General features: G+C 43.6%; 2 protein-coding genes across 11 annotated transcripts in view; one reads left to right on the forward strand and one right to left on the reverse strand.

Moving 5' to 3' along the window:
* The window catches only part of TUBGCP4 (tubulin gamma complex associated protein 4), a 39,011-nt gene extending 28,479 nt beyond the window's left edge, over window positions 1-10,532 (forward strand). For 4 of the 9 annotated variants that reach the window (XM_010383798.2, XM_030930739.1, XM_030930735.1 and 1 more), the window contains 5 exons: window positions 715-892; window positions 1,847-1,981; window positions 4,100-4,216; window positions 4,827-4,966; window positions 9,686-10,532. In XM_010383798.2, coding sequence (XP_010382100.1) covers window positions 715-892; window positions 1,847-1,981; window positions 4,100-4,216; window positions 4,827-4,966; window positions 9,686-9,710 — 595 coding nt within the window. In that variant the 3' untranslated portion in view covers window positions 9,711-10,532. Of the gene's footprint in view, window positions 1-714; window positions 893-1,846; window positions 1,982-4,099; window positions 4,217-4,826; window positions 4,967-5,929 lie in introns of all 9 variants that reach the window. The other 5 variants (XM_010383799.2, XM_010383800.2, XM_030930737.1 and 2 more) reach the window with 2 other exon arrangements.
* The window catches only part of TP53BP1 (tumor protein p53 binding protein 1), an 86,646-nt gene continuing 67,677 nt past the window's right edge, over window positions 7,941-26,909 (reverse strand). For both annotated transcript variants that reach the window (XM_010383797.1, XM_030930733.1), the window contains 10 exons: window positions 22,985-23,256; window positions 22,155-22,304; window positions 21,430-21,860; window positions 17,074-17,265; window positions 16,443-16,658; window positions 13,956-14,171; window positions 10,412-10,506; window positions 9,660-9,859; window positions 8,692-8,837; window positions 7,941-8,297 (listed from right to left, as the gene is read on the reverse strand). In XM_010383797.1, coding sequence (XP_010382099.1) covers window positions 8,110-8,297; window positions 8,692-8,837; window positions 9,660-9,859; window positions 10,412-10,506; window positions 13,956-14,171; window positions 16,443-16,658; window positions 17,074-17,265; window positions 21,430-21,860; window positions 22,155-22,304; window positions 22,985-23,256 — 2,106 coding nt within the window. In that variant the 3' untranslated portion in view covers window positions 7,941-8,109. The remainder of the gene's footprint in view (window positions 8,298-8,691; window positions 8,838-9,659; window positions 9,860-10,411; window positions 10,507-13,955; window positions 14,172-16,442; window positions 16,659-17,073; window positions 17,266-21,429; window positions 21,861-22,154; window positions 22,305-22,984; window positions 23,257-26,909) is intronic.

Genomic DNA, 26,909 nt, shown 5'->3' on the forward strand with positions numbered 1-26,909 from the left:
GTCTATCTTAGAGGGAAGCTATTTTACTTTCTTTGGGCTCAGGGATAGAGAATCAGATTCATCATAATCCTTGATTCATAATACACTATATTTTTTGAGACAGGGTCTTGCTCTGTTGCCCAGGCAGCACACTGCAGCCTTGACTCCTGGGTTTGAGCGATCTTCCTGCCTCAGCCTCTCGAGTAGCTGGGACTATAGGTGGGCACCACCACACCTGGCTAATGTTTTAAATTGTTGGTAGAGATGGCGTCTCACTATGTTGCTCAGGCTGGTCTTGAACTCCTGGGCTTAAGCAATTCTCCTGCCTTGGCCTCCCAAAGTGCCAGGATTACAGGCATGAGCCAACACTTTTGAATATGAGAAGCAACATGAGTCAACCATTCAAAAAGGCGTATTTCAACAGAACTACAATGCCATTATCACAGCCAGTAAAATTAACAGTAGTCCCTTACAATCTAATATCCAGTCCACATTGAAATTTCCCAAGTTATCTAAAAAATGCAGAGATGGGGTCTCATCTTGTTGTGTAGCTGGAGTTCATTCATTTGACTGCTATATAATATTCCATTATATAATAAATTATAATTTATTTGTCTACATCTCTAGCCATTCTTTCCTTACTGCCTTTTTGTGAGAGGAGTGGGTGGCACAAAGTCCTAGAGTCTGTCACGGGGTGAAATTTTTATTTTGAATATCCTGATGTTTCTGTCCTAGGTACAATGTTGTTTTCAAGTACCTTCTGAGTGTACGCCGGGTGCAAGCTGAGCTGCAGCACTGCTGGGCCCTACAAATGCAGCGCAAGCACCTCAAGTCCAACCAGACTGATGCAATCAAGTGGCGCCTAAGAAATCACATGGCATTTTTGGTGGATAATCTTCAGTACTATCTCCAGGTCTGTGCTGAGAGATGAGTAGAAGGAAGGGGTATGGAAAAACGTCTAGCAGGTTGGCAGGGAGTATTGAATAGGGACTATAAGTTTGTATTTGATAAAATGGTGGGGTTTGAGAAAATTCAGGAGTTATATCATTAAGCATGTTTCTTAAAATGAAAAAGCATTTTATTTTATTTTATTATTTTTTAGAGACAGGGTCTGTCTGTTTCCCAGGCTGGAGTGCAGTGGTACAGTCATAGCTCACTGAAGCCTCAAGCTCCTGGACTCAAGTGATCCCCCTGCCTCAGCCTCTCAAGCAGCTGTGACTACAGGTACATGCCACCGCACCCAGCTGGTTTTTAAAATTTTTTGTAGAGGTGGCGTCTCACTTTGTTGCCCAGGCTGGTGTCAAACTCCTGGCTTCAGCCAGGTGTGGTGGCTCACGTCTGTAATCTCAGCACTTTGGGAGGCTGAGGTGGGCGGATCACTTGAGGTCAGGAGTTCGAGACCAGCCTGGCCAGCATGGTGAAACGCCATCTTTACTAAAAATACAAAAAAATGAGCCGAGCGTGGTGGCTCATGCCTGTAGTCCCAGCTACCTGGGAGGCTGAGGCAGAAGAATTGCTTGAACCTGGGAGGTGAGGTTGCAGTGAGCCGAAATCACACCATTGCACTCCAGCCTAGGCGACAGAGCAAGACTCCAACTCAAAAAAAAAAAGGAAAAGAAAAAGAGAAAAGGATGGGGCAGGGGAGAGTGGTCAGCCAGGACATTGGAGGGAGGGGTTTCAGAATTATGCAAATAACTTCCTACAAGGCTGGGCAATATAAAGGTGTCTTTGGTCAGCCTTAATGTGACTTAGTTAGAAGGAAGATGAGTGGGGACAAAGCATTTTCATTTCAATCTGTCAGGCATCTTAATGTCTTTGAGTGCTTAGAATATTCAAGGTGCTAAAATTTTTGTGTAATGTCTATCAGGTAGATGTGTTGGAGTCTCAGTTCTCCCAGCTGCTTCATCAAATCAATTCTACCCGAGACTTTGAAAGCATCCGATTGGCTCATGACCACTTCCTGAGCAATTTGCTGGCTCAATCCTTTATCCTATTGAAACCTGTAAGTAAGGCGCATTGGTTTCCTCAGACTGCTTCTAGCACTGACCATTCCCTTAGGCACTTTGAGTTGACAGGATATGAAACCATCATTAAGCAATTATTCAAGTCCATTTTAAAACATTTTTTAAGAATGTATAAGGCGGCCGGGCATGGTGGTTTATGCCTGTAATCCCAGCACTTTGGGAGGCTGAGGTGGGCGGATCACAAGGTCAGGAGTTCAAGACCAGCCTGGCCAACATGGTGAAACCCTGTCTCTACTAAAAATACAAAAAGAAAAAAATAGCCGGGTGTGGTGGCAGTCACCTGTAATCCCAGCTACTTGGGAGGCTGAGGCAGGAGAATTGCTTGGACCCGGGAGGCGGAGGTTGCAGTGAGCCGAGATCGTTCCACTGCACTCCAGCCTGGGCAACAGAGCAAGATTCTGTCTTTGGGGGTGGGGTGGGGGGAAGAATGTGTAAAGCAAAACTAAAAAGGCATGTTAAAACAGGACCTAAGATGTCTTTGAATTTCTGAAATACGGGGTGTGGTGAGCAGCCACAGATGAAAGAATTATGTGCTTAAACCCTCAGGAGTTAAAGAAACTCAAAATCCTTGCTGATAATACAGAAAAATCAATGAAAAGCATATAGAGTTCACCTTCTTTTTTTTTTTTTTTTTTTTTTTTTTGAGGCGGAGTCTCGCTCTGTAGCCCGGGCTGGAGTGCAGTGGCCGGATCTCAGCTCACTGCAACCTCCACCTCCTGGGTTTGCGCCATTCTCCCGCCTCAGCCTCCCGAGTAGCTGGGACTACAGGCGCCCGCCACCTCGCCCGGCTAGTTTTTGTATTTTTAGTAGAGACGGGGTTTCACTGTGTTAGCCAGGATGGTCTCGATCTCCTGACCTTGTGATCCGCCCATCTCGGCCTCCCAAAGTGCTGGGATTACAGGCTTGAGCCACCGCGCCCGGCCGAGTTCACCTTCTTAGAAATCTTTTGGACCAGGACGGATCAGTCATTTGAAAGTTTTCATAGACAACTAGAGTAGTGTTTCTCTCTCGATGTGTGTGTTTCTGTAAATACATATATGTCTCCTTCGTGGCAGTCATTCTCAACTTTGGCTGCACATTGGAATCATCGGGACCCTTTAAAAAAATCCAGATGACAGAGCACTTAAATTAGAATCCCTAAAACAGTGGGACCCAGCTACCAATTTTTTTTAAAGCTCACAAGCTAGTTCCAATTCCAGGATAAAGAACAGGAAGATTGAAATGATCTCTGGTAGTTTCTAATGGAACGGTCATGCCTCCTCTCTGACATGAGCTGTTTGTTATTCCTCAGTGTGCTACAGCACAGCTGTTACAGACTTTTTAAAAATGTTCTGGTGTTTAGGGCTATTTCTGCTGTACCAGGAAGAGTAAGATAGATATTAATAGATGCCACTTCAGAGGGCTGGTTGAAAACAACCAAGAACTACTGTGATGGGTCGATGCTGTCCTTATGTGGCATAGATGCATCCATAGGGAAAAGCCGAGTATCAGAGCAGGTCGTCATCATTAAATATTTATTGAGTGCTTACTGTATGCAAGGCACTGGGGATACAAAGAGGTATAATTCATGGCTCTGCCCTTAAGGAGCTCACAATCTAGTTGGAAAAACAAGACATATATATACATACAGAAATCATTAACAACACAGAGGCCTGAACAATTGCTAAGTGGACAACAGTACAGATAATAAAGCAGCAAGAAACGGGGTTCACTAAAGGCTACAGTGGGGAAGGGAGTGCTTCACTGAGAGAGTGGGACTTGAACTGGTATTAAAAAGAAGAGCATCCCAGGCAAAGGGAACAACACTCACAGCTCAGAGGCAGGAACACACTTTGCGGGTCTAAGAAATGAAGAGTTAAATGTGGCTAGACTGGAGGTTTGGTGCAGGGCTAAGAGAGTAATACTCGCTTATGTAGGAAAGGATGCGTTTGTTTTACACATATTGTATGTCTGAGGGGCTGGCAGGCCTTGCAAGTGACAGTGTCTATCCTCTCAGATTTGGGAGGTCAGCTATTAATTAGACTGTTCTCCCAAATCTTTAATTTCATGGACGTGCCTTCCTTCTTTTCCTAATGCCAACTCTGTTTCCTGGGTAGGTGTTTCACTGCCTGAATGAAATCCTAGATCTCTGTCACAGTTTTTGTTCGCTGGTCAGTCAGAACCTAGGCCCACTGGATGAGCGTGGAGCCGCCCAGCTGAGCATTCTCGTGAAGGTGCGTCTGCCTGGAAGTGTGCAGCCTTGCCGAAAGGACAGAGGTGGTTTTGTCAATGGAGAATTCATGATCTTTCCTCTGAGTCAGTAAAGCATTTCCTCAATACACACACGTACAGAAAGAATATATAAAGATAAAAATGTTGGTATCAGTTGATTTTGAAGCAGGTAATTACTGTGCCACCTCACAGTGCTCAAAAATAGTTCAGTCCTGAATAGTTTATTCAGCCCATCAAATAAGCATTGGCTTTGTTCTGACTTCCTCACATCCTACCCCTCCTTACTTCCTTGAACTAACCCCTATCTGAGATAATTATCTGCTTGTAATCAAAACGGGTTCTCCCCAACCTCAGTACTTGACAAAATACATTAACTGGAAACCAGCTACTAAATTCCTACTGATGAAAGAGTACTTTCATAGGAAGTCATGCATGTATGGATTTGGTACAAGTCATTTTAAGAACTAAGAGAAATAGGAATGTGGGAAGGCCAGGTGGTTCTGTAGAATTTTGAGCAAGACTTTTCCAAGAAACTCCTCCCTCCGCCCCCATCCTCCATATGGAGAGTTGGTGAGCTGAAGTGGAATGACAGCTGAGTCCTTCTCTCTGCAGGGCTTTAGCCGCCAGTCTTCACTCCTATTCAAGATTCTCTCCAGTGTTCGGAATCATCAGATCAACTCAGATTTGGCTCAACTACTGCTACGACTAGATTATAACAAATACTATACCCAGGCTGGTGGAACTCTGGGCAGGTAGGAGCAACCCTTGGGTAACTCAGTAGACTTTTTTGGGTGACTTTTTAATGAGTTGCAGAATTCTAGAGCTGGAAGAAGACTTTAGCCATCATATAGTCCAAATACCCTCATTTTATATAAACAAGGCTTAGAGATAAGAGGTGTGACCATCTTTAATAATTTTAATGAAGATTATTTTCTAGTAGAAGTCATCATCATCATAAAATACTAAAAAACCTGACAGTGAGCCGGGCGCGGTGGCTCAAGCCTGTAATCCCAGCACTTTGGGAGGCCGAGACGGGCGGATCACGAGGTCAGCTGATCGAGACCATCCTGGCTAACACGGTGAAACCCCGTCTCTACTAAAAAATACAAAAAACTAGCTGGGTGAGGTGGCGGGCGCCTGTAATCCCAGCTACTCGGGAGGCTGAGGCAGGAGAATGGCGTAAACCCGGGACGCAGAGCTTGCAGTGAGCTGAGATCTGGCCACTGCACTCCAGCCTGAGCGACAGAGCGAGACTCCGTCTCAAAAAAAAAAAAAAAAAAAACCTGACAGTGAGACAGGTGTTAAGTCCTTTGCTAGGTTATGTATTGCTATGCTGGGAGGCAGTGTGCCTTCCATTCCTAATTCTGATATGAATTAGCTGTGCAGCCGTGGGCACCCCGCCTTGCTGGTCCCTAGCTTCCACATCGGTGAAAGGAGGGGACCACCCCTTCTAACTCTAAACTTTAAGTGCGATTCAGTGGTAGCTGGCTTCCCAGAGGTCTGTCATTCCCATTCAGAAAATCACTTTACTGTCCTTTCTCTCTCTAAAATGTCTGCAAGTAGATTTTTTTCTAAGCTATTTTAGCAGAAGAGTCAAAAGAAACTCTTGTTTTAAGATGACATTATTTAGACCACAGGTTGTCCTGATTCATATTTCTTTAAAGGCAGTCTTGGGAAAGCATGATACTTAATAAGGATCTTTTTCTCTTTTGTAGTTTCGGGATGTGAAAAGTTATGGCTCATAAACTGAAATAACAGCCACGTTCCCAAGTTTGTAACAGAAGATTCAAAACAAACATCCCATTCTAGCCAAACACAAATAAGTATCTGTGGCCTAGTGATAGGACTCTACCTTTTCTCCTGGAAGCAGTTACTGAACATCCAGGAGTACAAATCCTTCCCATCATTCCCATGTGGAAAGGCCTGTCCCATCAAGGAGAACATGTGGCATCTCTGATCCTTTACATTGAGAACATTTGTTGGATATGTTCATTTATTCAATAGTCATTTATTGAGCACCTACTGTACATGCCTTGGTACTGTTCAAGCTGTGGGAGATACAGCAGTAAACAAACAATATAGAGCAGAAAGTTAAGTATTTTATGGTTCATATGTGAAAAAGTAATTATGTTTATAAATAGGCTAACTGCTGGATGTTACCATCAAGTAAGAAAGCAACCGGTAGGATAGGCTTTCTCTCTCCCTATACCAAGTAGTTTATACCTACACAGATTGGGCAATTCTAGCTAATGAAAATATATTTAAAGTATTTCTTAGGCCAGGCACGGTGGCTCACGCCTGTAATCCCAGCACTTTGGAAGGCCAAGGCGGGTGGATCACCTGAAGTCAGGAGTTTGAGACTAGCCTGACCAATATGATGAAACCCTGACCCTACTAAAAATACAAAAATTAGCCAGGTGTGGCAGCATGCACCTATAATCTCAGCTACTCAGGAGGCTGAGACAGGAGAATCGCTTGAACCTGGGAAGTAGAGGTTGCAGTGAGCTGAGATCATGCAGTTGCACTCCAACCTGGGCAACAAGAGCGAAATTCCGTCTCAAAAAAAAACAAAAAAAAAAAGTATTCTCCAATAAAAAGGTCTTTAAGAAAAAATTGAGATCAAGTTGTTAGATTTTTAAATAGTGAAGACTGCAGGCCCAATTACCCATCTTAAGCCATAGGGGTTGAAGTTATCTTAATATGGCCCAGCCATCACTGGTAATCAATATTCATATCAGTGTGAGTAAAAATAAATATTCATTGAACAACGCCCTCCAAATTGAAAAAGAATGCAGCGTTCTGGCATCAGTTTATAGTCACTGAATCTGGTCTTCATCACTACATCTACACAGGGAAGTTCTGACAACCTTATTCCCTTCTATTATCAACTAAAGATCACCCTTTCCACTGCTATCTCTAGAGCAGGAGTTGGCAAACTATGGCCTGCTGCCTGTTTTTGTAAATACAGTTTTACTGAAACACAGCCATGCCCATTTGTTTACCCATTGTCTATGGTTGCTTTCATGCCCTCACAGCAAAGGTGAGTAGTTGTGATGGATCAAATGGCCCACAAAGCCTGAAATATTTACTCTTTGGACCTTTACAGAAAAAAACTTGTTGATCCCTGCTTTAGAGAATGAGAAGCCATGAACAGGGATCAGTGATGCCAGAGGAAGGGAAGGAACAACTTCCAGCCATTGTGACAATAATAATAATATTGGGTCTTTGACTAGAACTTGTAACATTTCCAAGTGTTCTCACTTGTGCTTCTCATGTTTATCTTCCGGAAGGTCATTCCATCAAGCTTATGGTCACTGTCCCTTCATGGCAGTTGGTCCTTTCGTTCTCCCTTTAGCTCTTAAGTGGGGGAATACCCACAGGTCAGCTGTTAGTGATCTCAGCTCTAAAGAGAGAGAGAGCATGAGGTCTTTCTTCAACTGTCAGGAAACAGAGCTGTGCCCAATTCTGCTCAACTTTTGGCACAACTGTTAATCTGGGCCTTCACCTACTTTAAACTGAGTTTTTGCAAGCATAGCATTTTAGACACCCTGGAATAACCTTTTGGGAATGATGCCACAGAATAAAGTACACTCTTAACTTTGCAATTTCCTTGGCTAGCTGTCCTCCTAAAGTGAATGAGCCTATTGAAAACCTCGAGAAAGTACTATGTTTGTCTTGTCATTTGTTCTGAGATTAAGCTCAAAGAAACAGATGAAGAAATCCCAGTTACTACAACCAAAGAGATTCAACATTTATTTTATCATAAAAGTTCAGCAAATAAAACTATATACAAGATCCATGCAAGGAATCCAGTTACACACAAGACACATTTAAAACCTGGTTAAAACACAATCTCCACAATAGCAGGGAATAAAACCAGTAAGACCAAGTATCTTTAGTGAGAAACATAATCGTGTTTATATTTTGGATGCTGCTTGAATCCAATTCTGTCCCCAACAATGAGGCACTGGATCACCCATTCTTGTGACACGACAGGCAGCTGCAATGCTTCAGCACACTTCAGCACCGAGGCTGGGCAAGAGGGGTCCGTCACCACCACATCAAATACCCCTAAAGCAATATCTGCAAGGAGCAAGGGAAAGTGAAGAAGGAAAGTACACTCAATGTAGCCCTCCATTACAAAGAGAGATTTGATTCTAACCAATACATCCCACTCTGCACAAACCAAAGCCCTATTATGTCAAGCACACTGCTGATCATGACCAAAAGAGGTATAATCACTATGTGCTGACCTTGTAGAAATATTTAACAAATATCTGCCCAGTGCTTCATTTATGTTGACTCACCCCTTGAAGGTGGTACTTTTCTTCGCTAAGAAACATGGATACGGTCAACCTATTAGGCCTGAGCCTTGGACCACAAGGCCTGACACCTAGAGGTCTAAGGAGATCTCTCGAACAAAGAATACACACACACACACACACACACACACACACACACACACACACTCAGGTACCTTTGTTATGGGCACTTGAATGGTGCTGCTTCACAGAGGCTGCCCCTCCAGTCATGAGGATCTCAGACCAGAGCTCCAGGAAGTTCTGCTGTTGGTCTGATACCAAGAGTACCTTCAGATTCTGGAAAGGATTTTCACGGGGTTGCCTAGGAAGGAGGCAGAGAGACAGCCCTATGTAACTGGAAAGGACCTTAGCATGACAAGTAATACCCAACAAACTGCCTTTCTGCAAAGGGATTCATGTACATCTGAATGCTTTCAAAACTAAGTGCCCCATCAGGCATAGTGTTTCAAGCCTGTAATCCCAGCACTTTGGGAAGCTGTGGTGGTCGGATCTCTTGGCCCCGGGAGTTCGAGAGCAGCCTGGGCAATATGGCGAGACCCCATCTCTACAAAAAATAACAAATTAGCTGGGTATGGTGGCGAGTGCCTGTAGTCCCAGCAGCTTGGGAGGCTGAGGTAGGAGGATCGCTTCAGCCTGGGAGGTTGAGACTGCAGTAAGTCATCATTGTGCCACTGTACCCCAGCCTAGGTGACAGAGCAAGACTTCATCTCAAAAAGCTAAGCCCTGTATTAGGGTCCCCCTTCTCTTCCTTCTTGCTGTGAATGACCTGTATTCCTTGCAATCCTGGCTTTCTGATTTCCATGTTTGTTCTGGGGCTGAGAATAATCTAAATCACGCTCCTGAGCCTATATATTTTTAATGTTTGCTTAAAACTTAGTTCTCTAACTTTACAGGTTGAGAATATTGACCCTATATACAAATCTTCACACATTTTCAAAAGGTTCCTAACCAATGTAACCTATGGAAATAAACTGAACTCCTGAAGTCATTTCAAACCCACTCAAATTTATCCTACCGACATTCCAATTTCTAGAAAGCTTTACTCTCTCACCTAGACTCTCCTCCCTCCAAAGCTTGCTGTCTTCCTGTCTATACAATTCTGGATGGGCTTTCAAATACTTACCAGTCCAGAATTCTTTGCTCCTCAAGGCTGAACCCAGCTGGCAACAGATAATTACGGTAGTTCTGGAGCTGGTTGGCATGGCAACTATCATGGACCCAGACATGAGACACACAAGGAATCCCACTGGCAAGGCACAGGAAGTACTTCCGGGTTCGACAATGCTGATCCGCAATCAGAAGACACTGGTAAGCTGTGTTACACTGGAAGAAAAGAAGCAGAGCCAATGGGTTTGGTGACTTCTGTGGAAAGCTCCTAAGCGGCAGCCATAGTGAGCCATGAAGAGCAGATCTGAAGATTCCCAACTACTACCCAACGTGTGATTTAGTCTATCCTTCTGCCCAAGGCCACTCTTCTCACTGAAAGGCCCAAATGATTTCCATAGATGTTCTCTCTGTCTCACCTGCAGCATTCTGAGGACCTAAATCCTCAAGGGACAAACAAGACCTATGAACTCAGCCTTTCAGGCTAAGAATCAGCAACCTTAATAGGGGTTTCTACTACTAAACATAAATATCAATCTTCTTTTGTCCCAGCAACAGAACCAGAGCCATTAACTAACCCAAGGTCCTAACTTCTCTTCCCTATACACAACAAAAATTATATTTCATGCAACGACATTTTGGCAGTTTCTCAGTTCCTAAAATCTCTGGCTACTTTATCCAGGTTCCCCAACCCCTCTCAGGCCTCTTCTCACACAGCAAGTTGGCTCTTCTCATTGCCACTATATTAGGTTACACAAAGAAACTCCTCACCTGGGCTTCATTGAAATCTTCAAGGATATAGCCAGCCCCTGCTCGAAGCTGGGATTCTGTATACTGCTTGTTGAAAGGAGGAATTTCTAAAAATTCTACATTAAAAAAAATAAGATAATAATTACTGAGTGTTTTTCTTATTTGCTACCTTATGCCTGCTTCTTACTGCCCCCTTTTTCACTCCCCAGCTATCTATCCACAGCAGTGTGTCCCCAAAGACAGGCCAAGGGCTTCCCCATGGGCAGAAAGAGATCTGTCGGCCAAGGGCTTCCCCATGGGCAGAAAGAGATCTGTCTTGAGACCTTTAAAATGCTGTCAAAAGAAGGGACAAAGAGCAGGAGGAATTGGGAAGATGAGGACTGGAAATAGGTCCTAGACCTAAAAACATCAAAGGTTCCTGCACCGGACTGTTCACAGGGATGGGCGCACAACCATTTCCCACAGTGACATATTCCAACTTGAATAACCCTTACTTACCATCAGGAAGCTCCCTTTGTGTCTATCCTAAATCTTTCCTGTTGAAAACTAAACCCCATTTCCTCTAGTTCTACCTTCTGTAGAGATGAATAGCTGATGAACACTTTATAATTTATATGTGAAGGGTTTATAAAAAACCCTTCATATTCCCACTGCATCAGCCTTTTTACCTCCTTGTACACTAAAACTTTGATAAACCAGAATGCTCAATGAAATATGGTTTTAAAATTTTAACGGATTAAGTGAAGGTTAGAAAATCCTGTTTCAACCTTTTTATTGAAAACTATCTACCTTTGATGATCTTGAAGTACCTCAGGACACTGAACACCAATGACTGCTCTATAGTCTTGAGGGTGAAGTAGAAGATATGAGAGATGAGGCTGAGGCTGTAATGACCCTAGGCAATTAGAAATTGCTTCTTTTGACCAAATATCTAATTTGAGCTTGTTTTCTTGTCATCTGCTCCTCTCATATATAAATAACAGATTTAAAAAAAAGAAAAGAAAAGCAAGACATTAGAGATTTTAGTTAATTAGGAGTTTTGGGAAATTAAGTTCTAATTAACTGAAATTTTTATCACAAATTTTAAAACCCAACCCAATCCAATGCATAAGGTTCAATGCCAGTACCACTCCCCTTCCCCTTCACACCCAGTGGTAAAACCTACAGCAGATCCCTTGTGGAGACGGCTCCCCCTTCAGTGCCCTCGCTGCCTGCTGGAGCAGCACAGGCAGTGCTGAGGCCCCATGTCAGGGGTCTCCATCTCCACTTAGTTCTGACTAGCCAACCTATTCACTTTTATTGCTCTTTTCTTGATTCAGCATTCTCCACATTCTTCTCAAACAGAAATCCCAAAACAGAAACTCTACATGGTTATGAGAAACTCAGAATATAGCAGAGCTGTTTCTCAGCTTTGTCTCAATATAGCACATCACAATCTTCGCACCAAGATTCTACTGCTGAGTCACTGCTGGCACCCCTCACAGTCCTGCATTTTTCTCAAGACTTCTACTTTATGTCTGCTTAATCCAGGACTGGTCTATTTAAATTTTAATCCTTAATTATATTTCCTTGCATTTGTCTAATGAAGTATTACCCTGTCTAGGCAGTGTGTTTCTCTAATTTTTCTCGAGTAGTCTGGGTTCCAATTTCTTCATTTTTGAGGTATGAGTGCCCTGCCCAGCCAGATGCTAAAATGAATAGATTGTTAATTCTGCCATTTAAATCAAGTATGAAGGTACTAAACAAACCCAACTCCAGGGTCAATCCCTGTGTCTGAAGGATCTCTCATGGTGTCCCACCCAACAAGATTAGGTACCAAACTCATTAATAAATACATCTCCTAAGACAGATTTAAATATTTTACTGAGCTCCTGTTATAAGGTGGTGTCTAAGAATTCCCATTTATCTGTAACACCTACCAAACAGTTTCTTAAAAACTATAATTCTGCAGAGAATTGTTTTAGTATTAGATGTCTTCCTCCTTCTTGAGATTGAGAAACCCCTAAGCAATTCTCATACACTGAAAATATCAAGGATTCTGGTACTCTTGGGTGCCAACATAAAGACACATTCACCATAACCACACTTACTATCAGAAACCTGGTGATCCCTTCAAAAACACCATCCAAATGCTTCATTTTATTTTTATGAGTAGAGTTTATTACATCTCACATAGGCACACACATTTTAATGAAACTGGACAACCTGCATCTCATACCAGTCAGCTTTCTTGACTATGCTGAACCAAGCAACAAACAAAACATCTATAGAGCTGCCTTGTGAAGTCCTGGTTTTGAGTCCAGCAATATCGTATAAGGGGGAAAAAAAAAACAAGCCATGACCATGACCACTGTTTTAATGCCATGACATGCCTCTATGCAGAATCCTCAAAAGACTCCTAATTAGTCCTGTCCAGGAAACTCTTCAAATACCTTATTCCCACTGTGCCTATCTGATAGTTTGACAAGCTAGGTGTTGCACACACTTAACCTTGAAATCCCACCACACCGCATCTACTCACTCCCACAGCCCAACTCTCCCACACCAGAGCCTGTCTACCCAACAACTCTCTGTGCACCTTCCTAATAGCATACACCTGAACTGCAACTCCCTGATCATCCTTTCCATGTCCTTGTACATATCTACACATGGCTGCAGTCGGTGAGATATCGTTTTGGTTAACGAGGAAAGAGTCATCCACGTACCTGAAATGCCAACCCTCACAGATCTCCAGTGGTGCTATTTTATGATAACCATGTTGCCTAATTCAATTCCCTCTTGCAAGACAACATTAGTCAGAACTCTAACTTGTATAACATCATTCCATCTGGACCTTTAGCCTTGACAGACACATTTAGATACTACTGTCAGTCACTTATTTATAGTGTATACATTTATATCTGCTCATTCCCTCTCCTAGATCACACATTTTTCAGACTTCTCCCCACTGCAGTCTTCACTCAAAAACAGACAACACAGAAATAAATGCAATGTACAGATTTAATTTAAGGTTAAAGAGAGGTACAAGAGTTGAAAAGGCCTAGAAGCTGTTTCTTTGCAATCACCCTGAGGAACCGGGCACCCCAAAGTCCCAGTCTTAGACCTCAGGATGGGTTTGCTCTAGCAGATGCCCATAGAACACAAATGGGGAAAATGGCAGGGCATTCAGACCCAATTGACTTGGATGGCTGCAGTAGGCTAAAATGACAGAGCTCTAGTCCCAAGTTTGTCGTCATTGTGGACCAAAAAAAAAAACAAAAAAAACCAAAAAGTTATTTAACCTTTAACCTCTCCAAACTTGTTTCCTCATCCATAAAACAGATAAGATCTATCTCCCATCTGCCTCACAGGATTGTTTTCAGCAACCACTCACTGAGAGGAATTTTGTGAAAACAGTCTATAAACTGTTAAAAAGCAGGATACAGAGTAATTTCTATGACCAAGATCCCAGCTGCTACTTGCCTTGCCTCCTCTACATACAGCAGGGGGACCACCAGCTCATATGTGACTGGAAAAGAAAGAAGTGCCTATATGTCAGAGCTCCCAGGGCTTCCTAAGGCCTTACCCTCCTCTTCCTCACTGCTTCCTGCAGGACCATCTGGCAGTTTGGAGCGGCTGGCCAACTTGTCACTGGTTGTGGCCATGGTAAGGAGGAATGCATAGCCCAGAAACAAGGTCTTGTTCAGAGGCAAAGGCCCTCTCTGCTCTTCCAGGGCAGAGGGTTCACCGGTGTTGTCTCCACTCTCACAGGGGCTCACAAACTCTCCTGCCCCCACTGCACCTGGGAAGGACAGGGGGCACAGTTACTAGGGGGATATACACCATTGCCTTGGCAAAAGCCTTAGCACCAAAAGGCCCCAGCACCAAGCATGACCTGATGGGTAGGCAATGTCCTGACGAACTTAGCCAGAAACCAAAGACCATTCCAATGGCCAACCATTCTAAATGACCAACAGCCTAGGATGAAATTTACAACAAACAGAAATTTACATATTTAAATTTTACAGTCATAATGTATGCAGTGTTTTCATAAATGAAAATTAACCAAGTATTGTTTTCATATAGCCACACCAAATACTTCTGAGGTCATCTGAAGGAAGAGGTGGTTCTAATACAAAGAAATAGTAGTTGAGAGTGAAAAATGTTTGGAAATCTTCAGCCCACTTTCTCTGCCCCGTGCTCTGATTTCCCCCAGGGTATGAGATATTTTGAAGCAGCCTTTGGAAAAAAAAAAAAAAACCAACACTTTTTTATTACCAAGAAATGCCCCTTGTAGAAAGACCGTCCCACCCCATTGCTGACCTTCACCAGAATGGTGCAGAGAATACTTGGTAATAAAGTGTTTTTACACATAGATGGTGCCACATCAAAATAGCCTGCCTCAACTGAATTAGTTTTCAACACCTGGGTAAGTAAGTGAACCAGCCAGCCAGAACACCCATGCCAAGAGTGCCCCAATAAGTCCTTCAGAAAAAAAAACAGATACCTGACCTGGAGAAGCTGAATCGTAGGTTCATTAGGAGGCTAAGATGACAGACAGGTCATGCATGCCTCCCTAAAATAAAACCAGGAGCAAGAAAACAGTCTCAGAGGCAATATGATGTTATATAAACGAGGCTGGAATTAGAAGTGAAGACCAACAAAGTTTGAATCCTGACTGACTTTGTCATGTTGGGAAAGTTAGCCAACTTTTCTGTTTTCTGTGCCTCAGAGTCTTCAACTGGAAAACTCATTCTAGCACCTATACTTCATAGGGGTTATATGTGAGGTAGTATGTGTGAAGCACTGAGCGCTATGCCTCATACAGTAAATATTCAATAAAGATTATTGTTATTGTTTTTAAATACCCTGAAACACAGCAGCAGTTGGGTAGACAAGGAGATGACACAATTCAAATACTTAGGAAATAAAAGGAGCTCTGGTGCCAGGACAATGTAACAATCAATGGAGTTTCATCAGTTTGCTAGCCTGAGAAAGTTCCAAAAGGGAATAGACTGATTTTACCTCTGTAATCTCCTGAACCCGTAGCAGCTGGGCCTGGGTCACAGTAGGGACTCAATGAACAACAGATGAAATGAACTCCTTTCTTAATTATTGAATGCTAGGGACTGGAAAGTGGTTGTTTTGGGGATAATGGGAAGAAGGAAGAGCACACTGAGATATGACCTTTTTTTTTTTGAGATGGAGTCTCACTCTGTCACCCAGGATGGAGTGCTGTGGCGTGATCTCGGCCCACTGCAACCTCCGCCTCCCAGGTTCAAGTGATTCTACTGCCTTAGCCTCCTGAGTAGCTGGGATTACAGGCATGTGCCACCACGCCCAGCTAATTTTTTTTTGTATTTTTAGCAGAGACAGGGTTTTGCCATGTTAGCCAGGCTGGTCTTGAACTCCTGACCTCAAGTGATCCCCCAACCTCGGCCACCCAAAGTGCTGGGACTACAGGCGTGAGCCACCATGCCCAGCCATGACCTTTCAATAGGAAGTCTGAGAAAGCTAGAGGGCCCAAGCACAAGAGAGAGGAGAGCAGAATTTCCAAGAAGATGGTGGTGCAAGCAAAGAGAAATTACACCTATTTTGAATCTGCTTACATTTCAATACTTCTCCTTTCCCTCCTAGAACCCATATAGTAGTCAAAGAATGGTGTGATCAAGTCCTGGTCTTTTTTTTTTTTTTTTTTTTTCTGGAGACAGAGTTTCACTCTTGTTGCCCAGGCTGGAGTGCAATGGTGCAATTTCGGCTCACTGCAACCTCCACCTTCCTGGGTTCAAGCGATTCTCCTACCTCAGCCTCCCCAGTAGCTGGGATTACAGGCACCCACCACTACACTCGGCTGATTCTGGCCTTCCTATCTATCTGCACTAGAGTCTGCAGAGGATGGGGGAGGAGGGATACAGTGAGCTGTCCCTGAATATCACCTGTGGGCTTGGGCAGGACCCCAACTTTATAACAGGACAGAAGGGCCACTGCCACATACTAAGCTCCATTTTTCCAGCAGCTGGCCCTGCATTCTGCCATGGTATGAAGGAAGAATGAGGCAAAAAGGAGCACTTACCAGGTTTTACGGTGGCAGACTTGCGACCTCGCTTGGCAGGGGACCGTTCCTCTTCAGAAGTGATAAGTTTTCTTTTGCCTGAGAGAACTCCCATGGAGGCACGAGGACTTTCTGTGATCTTTCGGGTAGGGGTTGTGCTGCTGCTACTGGAGGCAGTAGGGGTGGCTGGGGAGCTGACGTTACTGCGCCGTTTCCGCTTCCCTTCCACCAAATTGTCTATGGCAGGATAAGCCAAAGGTTGGTCAAATTCTATGTTATGAGGTCCTGAACTCCAAGAAGCTGGGCAGACCCTGATTCAGCTACCAGTGTTCCTTCCCCCACTTCCCACGAGGCCAAGAAGCTTCTTTTTAAGGCCATAATATTTTTTGATCTAGTCTTTGCCATGACTGAAATGTGTTTAGTCCCCTATAGAACTGAGGAGGCCAGAAAAACCCTAAGGACTTTGTTTGGTACTAAGAAGGAAACAGATAAGGCAGTAGCTCTAGAAAATGACAGCTCATCACCATCTGATAAGCCACATACAGGAATAATAAAAGTTAGGGAAACATTCCTGACAGGTTCAGAAACTCCCCCTCCCACTGTAAGCAGAACAGAAGCCCAAAAGCAGCTGTTCAGGAAGCAAAGGTCTTACCTAAGCTGATATCTGCTGCCTTTGTGAGAGGTGTTACTGCCTCATAGGGGCCAAGCCCATACTGCTCTCTCAGTCTGTTTCCTTGCTCCAAGGACAGGATGACAGCCATTCGCTTATACCACTTTCTTTGGCCTTCTTTTTCAATGCTGTAGTACAGTTCCCCAGACTCCTTCCTATGTCCTTTCACCACTCCTGGGGGGCAGAAAGCATAAAAGAAGCTTGCTGTTGTCTTAGGCTCCTTAGCACCCTCTCACAAGGGCTCTGCAAAGCAGGCCTGAGTTAGGGAATTTAGAGATCCAACAGTGGACTGAAGTTAGGACTTAACAAAATCCCAGTTGTCAATCCCAATCAGTAACACTTAGGATATATGTAGCTACTACACTGGGATTAGGACAGGAAAGTTTCTTGACAGAAGGTATCCTTTAGTTATCAAATAAAACTTCCCAAAGACAGCCATTATGGATTGCCAGTGGTTCAAATGATTTCCATGAAGTGAAATGGCATGTGGTTTCCTAAAAATTCCATTACAACTTCTAAACCTTTCCTTCTTGGTTCCCTGGGAGGCCGAGTGGCAAGTCTTGAGTTAAGCTGTAGGTGAAAAATGACATCATTCTAAGAGACAGCATGTGTGTGTTTTTTGTCTGTGTGTGTAGCAAAATTAGAGATAGAGAGCAAAGAAAGGAAGAAACAGATCCTGCCTCTCCTACCTAATCTTCCTCTCTATTATCTACTTTCCTGCACTGATTCAAAACCTGACGATAAGGCCTTTATGTTAGAAGGAACAAAATGTGGGATGTAAAAGGAAACTAAGCTAGAATTCAGGAGACCTGAGCTTAGGCCTAATTCTGCTGCCACCAAGCTGTGTGATCTTGGATGGGACCCATTACTAATCCTGTAAAAAAGAACACTTCTTCCTATCAATGAATAAACAATTTACAACACACACACATACTACAGCTATAGATACACACACACACACCCCTACCCCCACACACATAAACAAAAACAAGGCAGTATTATGAATATTTTCATTCCTATACACAGAAAGGTCCAATTTCTTCTCACCCATTAGCCTATGCTTGAATGATGAGCTAAAAGAAACCCAGAGCCTACCCCACCCAAGGAAACTAATGCAGAGAAAGCAAGCCTTGGTTCTCTCTCTATCCTGTGGAATCACTCCCTTTTCCCTTACTTGTTCATCTCCTTGCTTAAATCTCTATCCCCAAACTAAGTCACAAAGTCTCCCTCAAAAACACAAAGAAGCCCAAGGCCAACAATATACTTCACACTAATGAAGAGTTACTAGAACTAGAAGCAGTCTAGTGTTGACATTAGTGAACAGCCTCAAGAAATGGGACACAGAATCCCCACACCTTGACGCCACAGTTCACTCTTGTTACAGAACTTTGTCTTTAAAAGGCCAAATATGAACCCCTCAGAGTAGCTTTACACCTGAAAGAAGGAATGCATTTGATACAATGAGTCACAGTAAAAGACCCCAATCCATGTGCTACTCCCAACTGATCCCATATACAGCTAACAATGTTATCCAGAACTAGAAGGTGAAGTGGCCCATTTAATAATGAACAAAGGGGCAAACAACAATTACTCAGAGGATTCCAAATACAAGAGAAGCCTGGATGGACTCCAATAAAAAGCCATTTTTCCGGCCGGGATCAGTGGCTCACTACTATAATCCCAGCACTTTGGGAGGCTGAGGCGGGTGGATTGCTTGAGGTCAGGAGTTCAAGACCAGCCTGACCAACATGATGAAACCCCTTCTCTACTAAAATACAAAAATTAACCAGGTGTTGTGGCAGGCACCTGTAATCGCAGCTATTTGGGAGGCTGAATCACTTGTACCCCAGAGGCGGAGGCTGCAGTGAGCCGAGATCATGCCATTGCACTCCAGCCTGGGTGATAGAGCAAGGCTCTGTTTAAAAAAAAAAAAAAAAAGCTATTTTTTGGCTGGGCATGGTGGCTTACGTCTGTAATCAGTTAACTGCAGGCAGTTAAGTTGAGGTTGGGAGTTCAAGACCAGCCTGGCCAGTGTGGCAAAACCCCATCTCTACTAAAAACACACAAAAAAGTAGCCAGGTGGTGCTACTTTTACGTACCACCAGGTGGTGGTGCGTGCCTGTAATCCCAGCTACTCGGGAGGCTGAGGCACAAGAATCACTTGAACCCGGGAGGCAGAGGTTGCGGTGAGCCGAGATCACGCCACTGTACTCCAGCCTAGGAGGCAGGCTGAAACTGTGTCTCAAAAAAAAAAAAAGAAAGCCATTTTTCCCCATTATATCCCAATCTGTGTTCAAAAAGTCCTCAGAAAGATGTTTTTAAATGACAAACTCAACACAAATAGGTATCTTCAAATTATTTCTATAGAAAGGAGACAATATATTCAAAGAACTAGCACATGAAGCACTAACAACAAGCATAAACCTCTCACTATCACCAATATCACCTACTTCAAAAATAAAAAGGCACCGTTTTTCAAACCAGAGAATAAGTGGTAGATGTGCAGGCCTACAGACACAGCACTAAAAACTTCTCCCTAAGCAAAAATATCTCAATATATCAGCCATACTCACCTGCTGGGCTCCAATCAAAGCAGGTAGTTAAGCTTTAAAAAAGAAGAGAGTATGGAAAGGGAAAAACACTAACTTTAAAGTGGAGAAGGCCAGATGCGGTGGCTCACGCCTGCAAGCCCAGCACTTTGGGAGGCCAAGGCAGGTAGATCACCTGAGCTCAGGAGTTCGAAACCAGCCTGGCCAATATGGCAAAACCCTGTCTCTACTAAAAATACAAAAATTAGCCAGGTGTGGTGGGGCACACCTGTAATCCTAGCTACTCGGGAGACTGAGGCAGGAGAATCACTTGTACCCGGAAGCTAGAGGTCGCAGTGAGCCAAGACCGCACTACTGCACTCTAGCCTGGGCAACAGAGTGAGTGAGACTGTCTCAAAAAAAGTGGAGAAATCTGGTAAATACAACTTTAACCAGTGATGAAGATTAACATCATCGGTGATGTCTGTCATGTGGATACATCATCATCATCACAAACGTTCCCAGTTCCTGATAACATGAGAAGGGCATTTCACATTTTTAAGAGACAGGGTCTTACTCTGTTTCCCAGGCTAGAGTGCAGTGTCATGATCATAGCTCACTGCGGACTCAAACTCCTGAGCTTAAGCAATCCGCCTGCCTCATCCTCCTGAGTAGCTAGGACTACAAGCATGTGCCACCATGCCCTGCTAATTTATGTTCCTTTTTTTTTTTTTTTTTTTTTTTTTTTTTAAGAGACAGGGTCTCACTGTGTTTCAGGCTGGTCTCAAACTCCTGGCCTCAAGTGATCCCCCTGCTTTGGACTCCCAAAGTGCTGGAATTACAGGCACGAGCTACCAGACCCAGCCATCTATGTGGCATTCTTTTTAAAATATCCCAGAACTCCAGTCTAATGAGAAAATACAAGACAAACGCAAATTGAGGGACATTCTACAAAATACCTGACCAGGACTCCCCAAAACCGTCATGAAAAACAAAAAGGTCATGAAAAACAAAAGACTGGCCGGGCGCGGTGGCTCAAGCCTGTAATCCCAGCACTTTGGGAGGCCGAGACTGGCGGATCACAAGGTCAGGAGATCGAGACCATCCTGGCTAACACGGTGAAACCCCGTCTCTACTAAAAAAAATAAAAAAACTAGCCGGGCGAGGTGGTGGGCACCTGTAGTCCCAGCTACTTGGGAGGCTGAGGCAGGAGAATGGCGTAAACCCGGGGGGCGGAGCTTGCAGTGAGCTGAGATCCGGCCACTGCACTCCAGCCCGGGCGACAGAGCGAGACTCCGTCTCAAAAAAAAAAAAAAAAAAAAAAAACAAAAGACTGAGAAATTGCCACAAATCAGAGCAGACCAAAGGATATACAATGACTAAATGCAATGTTGGACGCTGAAGAGAAAAAGAACATTATGGAAAAGCTAGTGAAATCCAAATATAGTCTAAAGTTTTGTTAACAGTAATAAACCAAGGTTGGATTTTTAGTTTTGACAAATGTCCCATGTTAACACCAGATGTCAACAATAGGGAAAGCTGGATGAGGGTTATATGGGAACTCTACTAGCAGTACTCTGTACTTCGCAAATTTTCTGTAAATTATCTAAAATATTCCAAATTAAGTTTATTCAAAAACAAATGAACAAACAGAAAAGTCAGTGGCAAGAGTAACCAATTTTGTAGGAATGAAATTTCTGACTTTAGAGACCCCAGAAAAGTACCAAGTAATGTCTTGGTAATTACTAACATAACAGAGTATTGCCCCAAGGCACAAAAAAATCTCTACAAACTCTGCTTCTTTCATTACCTGCACTGAAATACTCATCCTCCGAGAGGGCTGTCACTTCAGTGTCCAGCGGGATGGGGTCACATAACAGAATGTCTTTGCCCAACACATCACATTCGTACCCATCATCAAAGAGCAATTTGTACTTCCCAGCTCCGACATCTCGCGTGATTTTCCCAGAGTAAAAGTAGCCATTGGATGACCACTTGGCTACAACACGGAGCCCTACAAAGCTGTTCCCTGGAGAGGAGGCATCTAAGCCATCAGAAGGGCCAGCAGCAGCCTGGAAAGGAATTTCTGGAGAGTCGCTACGACGCAAAGCACCAGCACCCACATCTGTTCGTCTGGTGGAGTCTGGCACTCGGGGCACAACACGGCTGAAGGATTTATCATCTGGTGACAAGTTAGGTGAAATGTCCTCTATGCCCAAGGGGCCAGGCACAGCTGTTTCTCTAAAGAGAGATAAGGAATAGGAGAAGCCGGTGAGAACAAGAACACAGAAGTACGTATCTACCAATTTTCCCACTCCTTTGTCCATGGGTCTCCTCAGCCCATTCTTTGAAAACCCCATCACAGGCACGAGCCTGGTCTCTCTGTGGCCTCGCTCTGATCCCTACCCACTCCCCAGTCACTATGGGCCCCTCTTCTCCCTCCTGATACCCCACGAACTCTCTACTCCCCTCTCTTCTCTCTATTCCCTTTTTTTCTGAACAAGTAAGTTAGTTTATCTCACACTACCCAGGTACCTGGTTCCAGTGGTCCGAGAAGGTGGGCGGCCCCTTCGCCCGCGCCCACGAGGCGTGACTGGAGCCTTCCCTCCCTGTCTGATGCCAAGGCCTGCATCACCATCCTCCTCACACACTGGCGTCCCTGTCTGACTGACCCCTTTTCTAGGACTAGAGAATGAAGACAAGTTAGTCTGATAGCACCTGCTACTGAATCTTTTCTTCAAAAAGTCTCCCCTGGGCCCTCAGACTACATGACAGGCCTACATGTGCTGAGCCTTCAGGGCAGCAGGAAGCTGGTTCACACACCCACCACCAAATCTCATCCAGGGAGTGGGGAGCGTGGGATAACAAGTAAAGGACATTCTCCTTCATGTAAGTCTATTCCCTCTGACAAAGCTTCCTACTGCTGCTGCAAAAACAGCACACCCCATTTCTGCTATGCCTCCTCCTCTACTTTAGGCTCTGGACACCTGCAAAGAATAACAAAAAGCTAGGGGATATATTAAGTTGGGGCTATTATCCCAAACTTCCTGTACTCCCAGCTAAATCATAAAAATGCTGTGGTAGGAGCATGTGCCCACCAGATGATAAATTCCCGAAAGTCCCCTCCCCTGTTACCTACATTTTCTCAGGGGCTGCTTTGCCAATGAAATCTACCTGCCACAAGGCTCCACCCTACTTCCCATGCAAACCCAAAACAGCAAGAGGGCAAACAGTGAGGAGGGGAAGTTGATTTATCTTTAATGGAGGATGGGGAATTTCCCATTACTCCCCTTTTCCTGTGATATTAAAATGTCAGCACCCCTGCCCCTGCTGTGGTTCTCTCTCTCTGGAGACCCTGTCTGCACCTCAGTTTTCCTGGGCCTCCTCGTGAGCTGGGTAAGGCAAAATCTGCGGGTTCTGTCCCGCTGGTTTTCCCTTTGAGTGGTCCGGCTCCTTTCCCTGAGCTGCCACTGCTGTGCATAGCTGAGAGACTTGTCCCACTTGATGTGCGGTGTAAGCTGGATGCCTTGGAGGAGAAGGAGCTGATATCCCCCAGGTCACCTGAGGAGCCCCCAGTCTGTGAAGGGGAAACTTCAGTTTCACACTCCTGACACTCTACAATTGGCTCTTCAGTCTCCTGCAGGAAAAAATAGATACAGAAGATAAAAGACGCCATAATAACACAATGCTAATATGATGGTTGGAAAATCCTACAGATGGCACAAAATAATTCAAAAAGGTGAGAATCAGGAGGAGACTTTCTGCAATAATGGGAATGTTCTGTATCTGTTTTGAGTAGTGGTTACATAAAATTTTCAAAAGCCACTGAACGTTTAGGATCTGTTCTTTCTTTTTCTTTTTTTTTCTCCCCCAGGTGATTCTGAGAAGAATTGTTCATTCTAATGGGACTATATTGTATCTCAATAAAATATAAAATAAAGATGGTACTATATTGGTAAGAAAGAGTTTATCTTTTTATTGGATAAGTTCACAACCTCTGGCTACCAGCAAGCATTCTAACCGAGAAGACAGAGGTAAATTCTTATCTTAGCGAAGACAGGCAAGGAGGTAGGCAGGTGAGAGGAGAACACGAGTGGTCAGGAGCCCTTCTAGGTACTTCATTAACAGTGGACAGCACTACATGTTCTGACATTAGTTATTTCCCATTACCTTTCAATAACTGATCAATAGAAAATAGAACTGAGCAATAGAAAAGTATATGCAAAAATAGGCTAAAAGGGGTCAGGTGTGGTGGCTCACACCTGTAATCCCAGCACTTTGGGAGGCCACGGCGGAAGGATTCCTTGAGTCCAGGTGTTTGAGACCACCCTAGGCAACATAGTGAGAACCGGTCTCCATATGAAAATAAAACTATTAGCCAGGCGTGGGAGTGCACACCTGTAGTCCCAGCTACTCGGAAGTCTGAGGTGGGAGGATCGCTTAGGCTTGGAAGTCAAGGCTGCAGTGAGCTGGGATCATGCCACTGCACTCCAGCCTAGGCGACAGCATGAGACCCTGTCTCAAAAAAAAAAGAAAAGAAAAAAAAAGGCTAAAATAGTATTACCATTTGGAAAAATGAGGGACAAAAACGTTGTAAGTATCTATAGATTACAAGAAAGTCAAACTGGCTTTATCTCATATGCCTACTTTGATGAGCAGTTGCCTGGTGCTCAGTTTTAAGAAGTCTTCTGGAGGCTAAATCCCAGACTTAGTGGGAAAAGATTCTAAGACCAATCACCAGTGTCCACCATGGGCACAGCACAGAGAAATTATAGCATGAGTATGACACATCTGCCTTCCTAGTCTAGAGTGTTTACGCAATATTATGTTAATTGCCAGAGGGGATATGGAAATGGATAAGATAGATCCTTCCCTCATAGAGTTTAGAATTCCTTTTGGGAGGCCAGGCACGGTGGCTCACGCCTGTAATCCAGGCATTTTGGGAGGCAGAGGCAGGTGGATCACTTGAGGTCAGGAGTTCAAGACCAGTCTGGCCATCATGGTGAAACCCCATCTCTACTAAAACAACACACAAAAAAAATAGCCGGGCATGTTGGTACACTCCTGTAGTCCCCAGGTACTCAAAAGGCTGAGGCAGGAGAATCACTTGTGAACCTGGGAGGCGGAGCTTGCAGTGAGCAGAGATCGTGCCACTGCACTCCGGCCTGAACAACAGAGACTCCACCTTGAAAAAAATCAATCTCCATGGGGAGACAGTATATAATGACACACATACGTATATATTTACATAATACTATAAAATGATTAAATAATTATCTCTGATCCCTCCTTCTTGGAAATCTCTCCTCCTTTAAAATCCACAGAAACACTTTTCTCTTTCTTCTGGTCTACCTCTTTGGCTACTTCTATTTATGCTTTTCTGGGTTCCTCTTTCTCTGTGTGTTCCTTTAAAATCAGTATTTCCCAGGACTCTGTTTTTATTCCTTTCCTCACTCTCATGTGCTTTCCCTCGTCAGTCTCACCACACTCATCCTTCCTTATCTACCAAGAATACAATGACTCAGCTTATACAAATTTCTACTTGGATTTACCACAAACACCTGAAATTCAACAGATACAAAACAATCTATGATCCTCCCTTCATTTCTCTGCCTTCAATGAATGAATCCTAGATATCCCCAGTGCATCTCACATCTCCTACAGCTCTTTCTAGCAGAGGCTGGTTTCTTTCAGCCAAACCTCCATTCAAGAATTTTGAGATGAGATACCTCCTTGCTCCCCATTGCCATTTACAGACCATTTCTATTTCCCCACCTCCTCTCCTTCAAAACCACTATTTGCCATTTTCTTAAAACTATCTTTACCCCCTCCCTAGTTGTTATCCGCTAACAATCTCCAAATCACCCTCTCTCATCCATGAAGACCTTAGCTTCATAGCCTATCTTCCCCATTTCTACTTCTGTCACCATTCTCAGTGGCCTATTTTAATTTGATATACTTCTGTTTCCACATCTGCAAAATGAGAATAATAACTGGATCTATCATAGCATAGTTGTTTAAGGATTAAATAAGTTAATTCACTAACGTGCTTAGCACATAGTATGTGCTCAATAAATGCTAGTCACTATCATTATTTAAGTATGGTAGTGCTTCCCAAACTATCTTCCATAGGGAAAAAACAGGTATTACTTTAAAAAATGCTAATGGTCAAATAAGTTTGGGAAGTGCTGGGTTGAACAGAATAAAATAGGTATCCTTACTAGAGGACTTCTTAGAACTTTTAATATGGTAATATGTGAATTTTCTTGTTAGTGGGGACAGGGATGAATGGCATGCTATGGTTTGAACATTTGCCCCTCCAAAACATATGCTGAAATTTAATACCCAATGTTAACAGTATCAAGAAGTAGGACCTTTAAGAGATGATTGAGTCATAAGGGCTCTGCCCTCATGAATGGATTAGTCCATTCATGGATTAACGGAATTATGAGCTAATGGACTAATGAGTTATCACAAAAGTGGATTAGTTATCACGAGAGTGAGTCTGTTACAAAAACTAATTTGGTTCTCTTTTGTAAGGCCCCTGGCAATGTGATACCCTGTGATGCCTCGGGACTCTTCAGAGTCCCCTCCAACAAGAAGGCCCTCACCAGATGTAACCCCTTGACCTTGGACTTCCCAGCCTCCTAGACCATAAGAAATAAATTTCTTTTATTTATCAATTACCCAGTCTCAGGTGTTTAATAGCAACAGAAGACAGACTAAGAGAGTGTTTTGTGTTTCTCAAACTTATTTATGACCATGGAATCTTTTCCTTTCATCAAACTGTCTAAGAGGCCTGCTGTTTCCAGAAATATACTTTAGAAAGCACCATATAAAATATTAAATGGGCCTAGCACCATAGCTCATGCCTGTAATCCCATCGCTTTGGGAGGCCAAGGCAGGAAGACTGCTTGAGAACAGTGTTCAAGACCAGTCTGGGCAACACAGTGAAACCCCATCTCTACAAAAGATACAAAAATTAGCAGGTATGGTGGTGTGTGCCTATGGTCCCAGCTACTCAGGAGGCTGAGGGAGAGGCTCCCTTGAGCCAGGAGGTCAAGGCTGCAGTAAGCCATGATCGCACCACTGCACTCCAGCCTGGGCAATCCAAACATAAAAATAAAAAATGTATTTTAAGAAATGAAGTAATGTGTTTAACACTTAATGTAGTGTACTAGGCACAGAGTTTAATATGGACTATAACAGTTACAAAAGTTTTCATGAAGGCAAACTGCTTTTCATAATTTCTCCAAAATAGTAATAACATGAAAAAAGTTCCATGAACAA

Source organism: Rhinopithecus roxellana, chromosome 5 (genome assembly GCF_007565055.1).
Source record: "Rhinopithecus roxellana isolate Shanxi Qingling chromosome 5, ASM756505v1, whole genome shotgun sequence".
Classification (NCBI taxonomy): Eukaryota; Metazoa; Chordata; class Mammalia; order Primates; family Cercopithecidae; genus Rhinopithecus; species Rhinopithecus roxellana.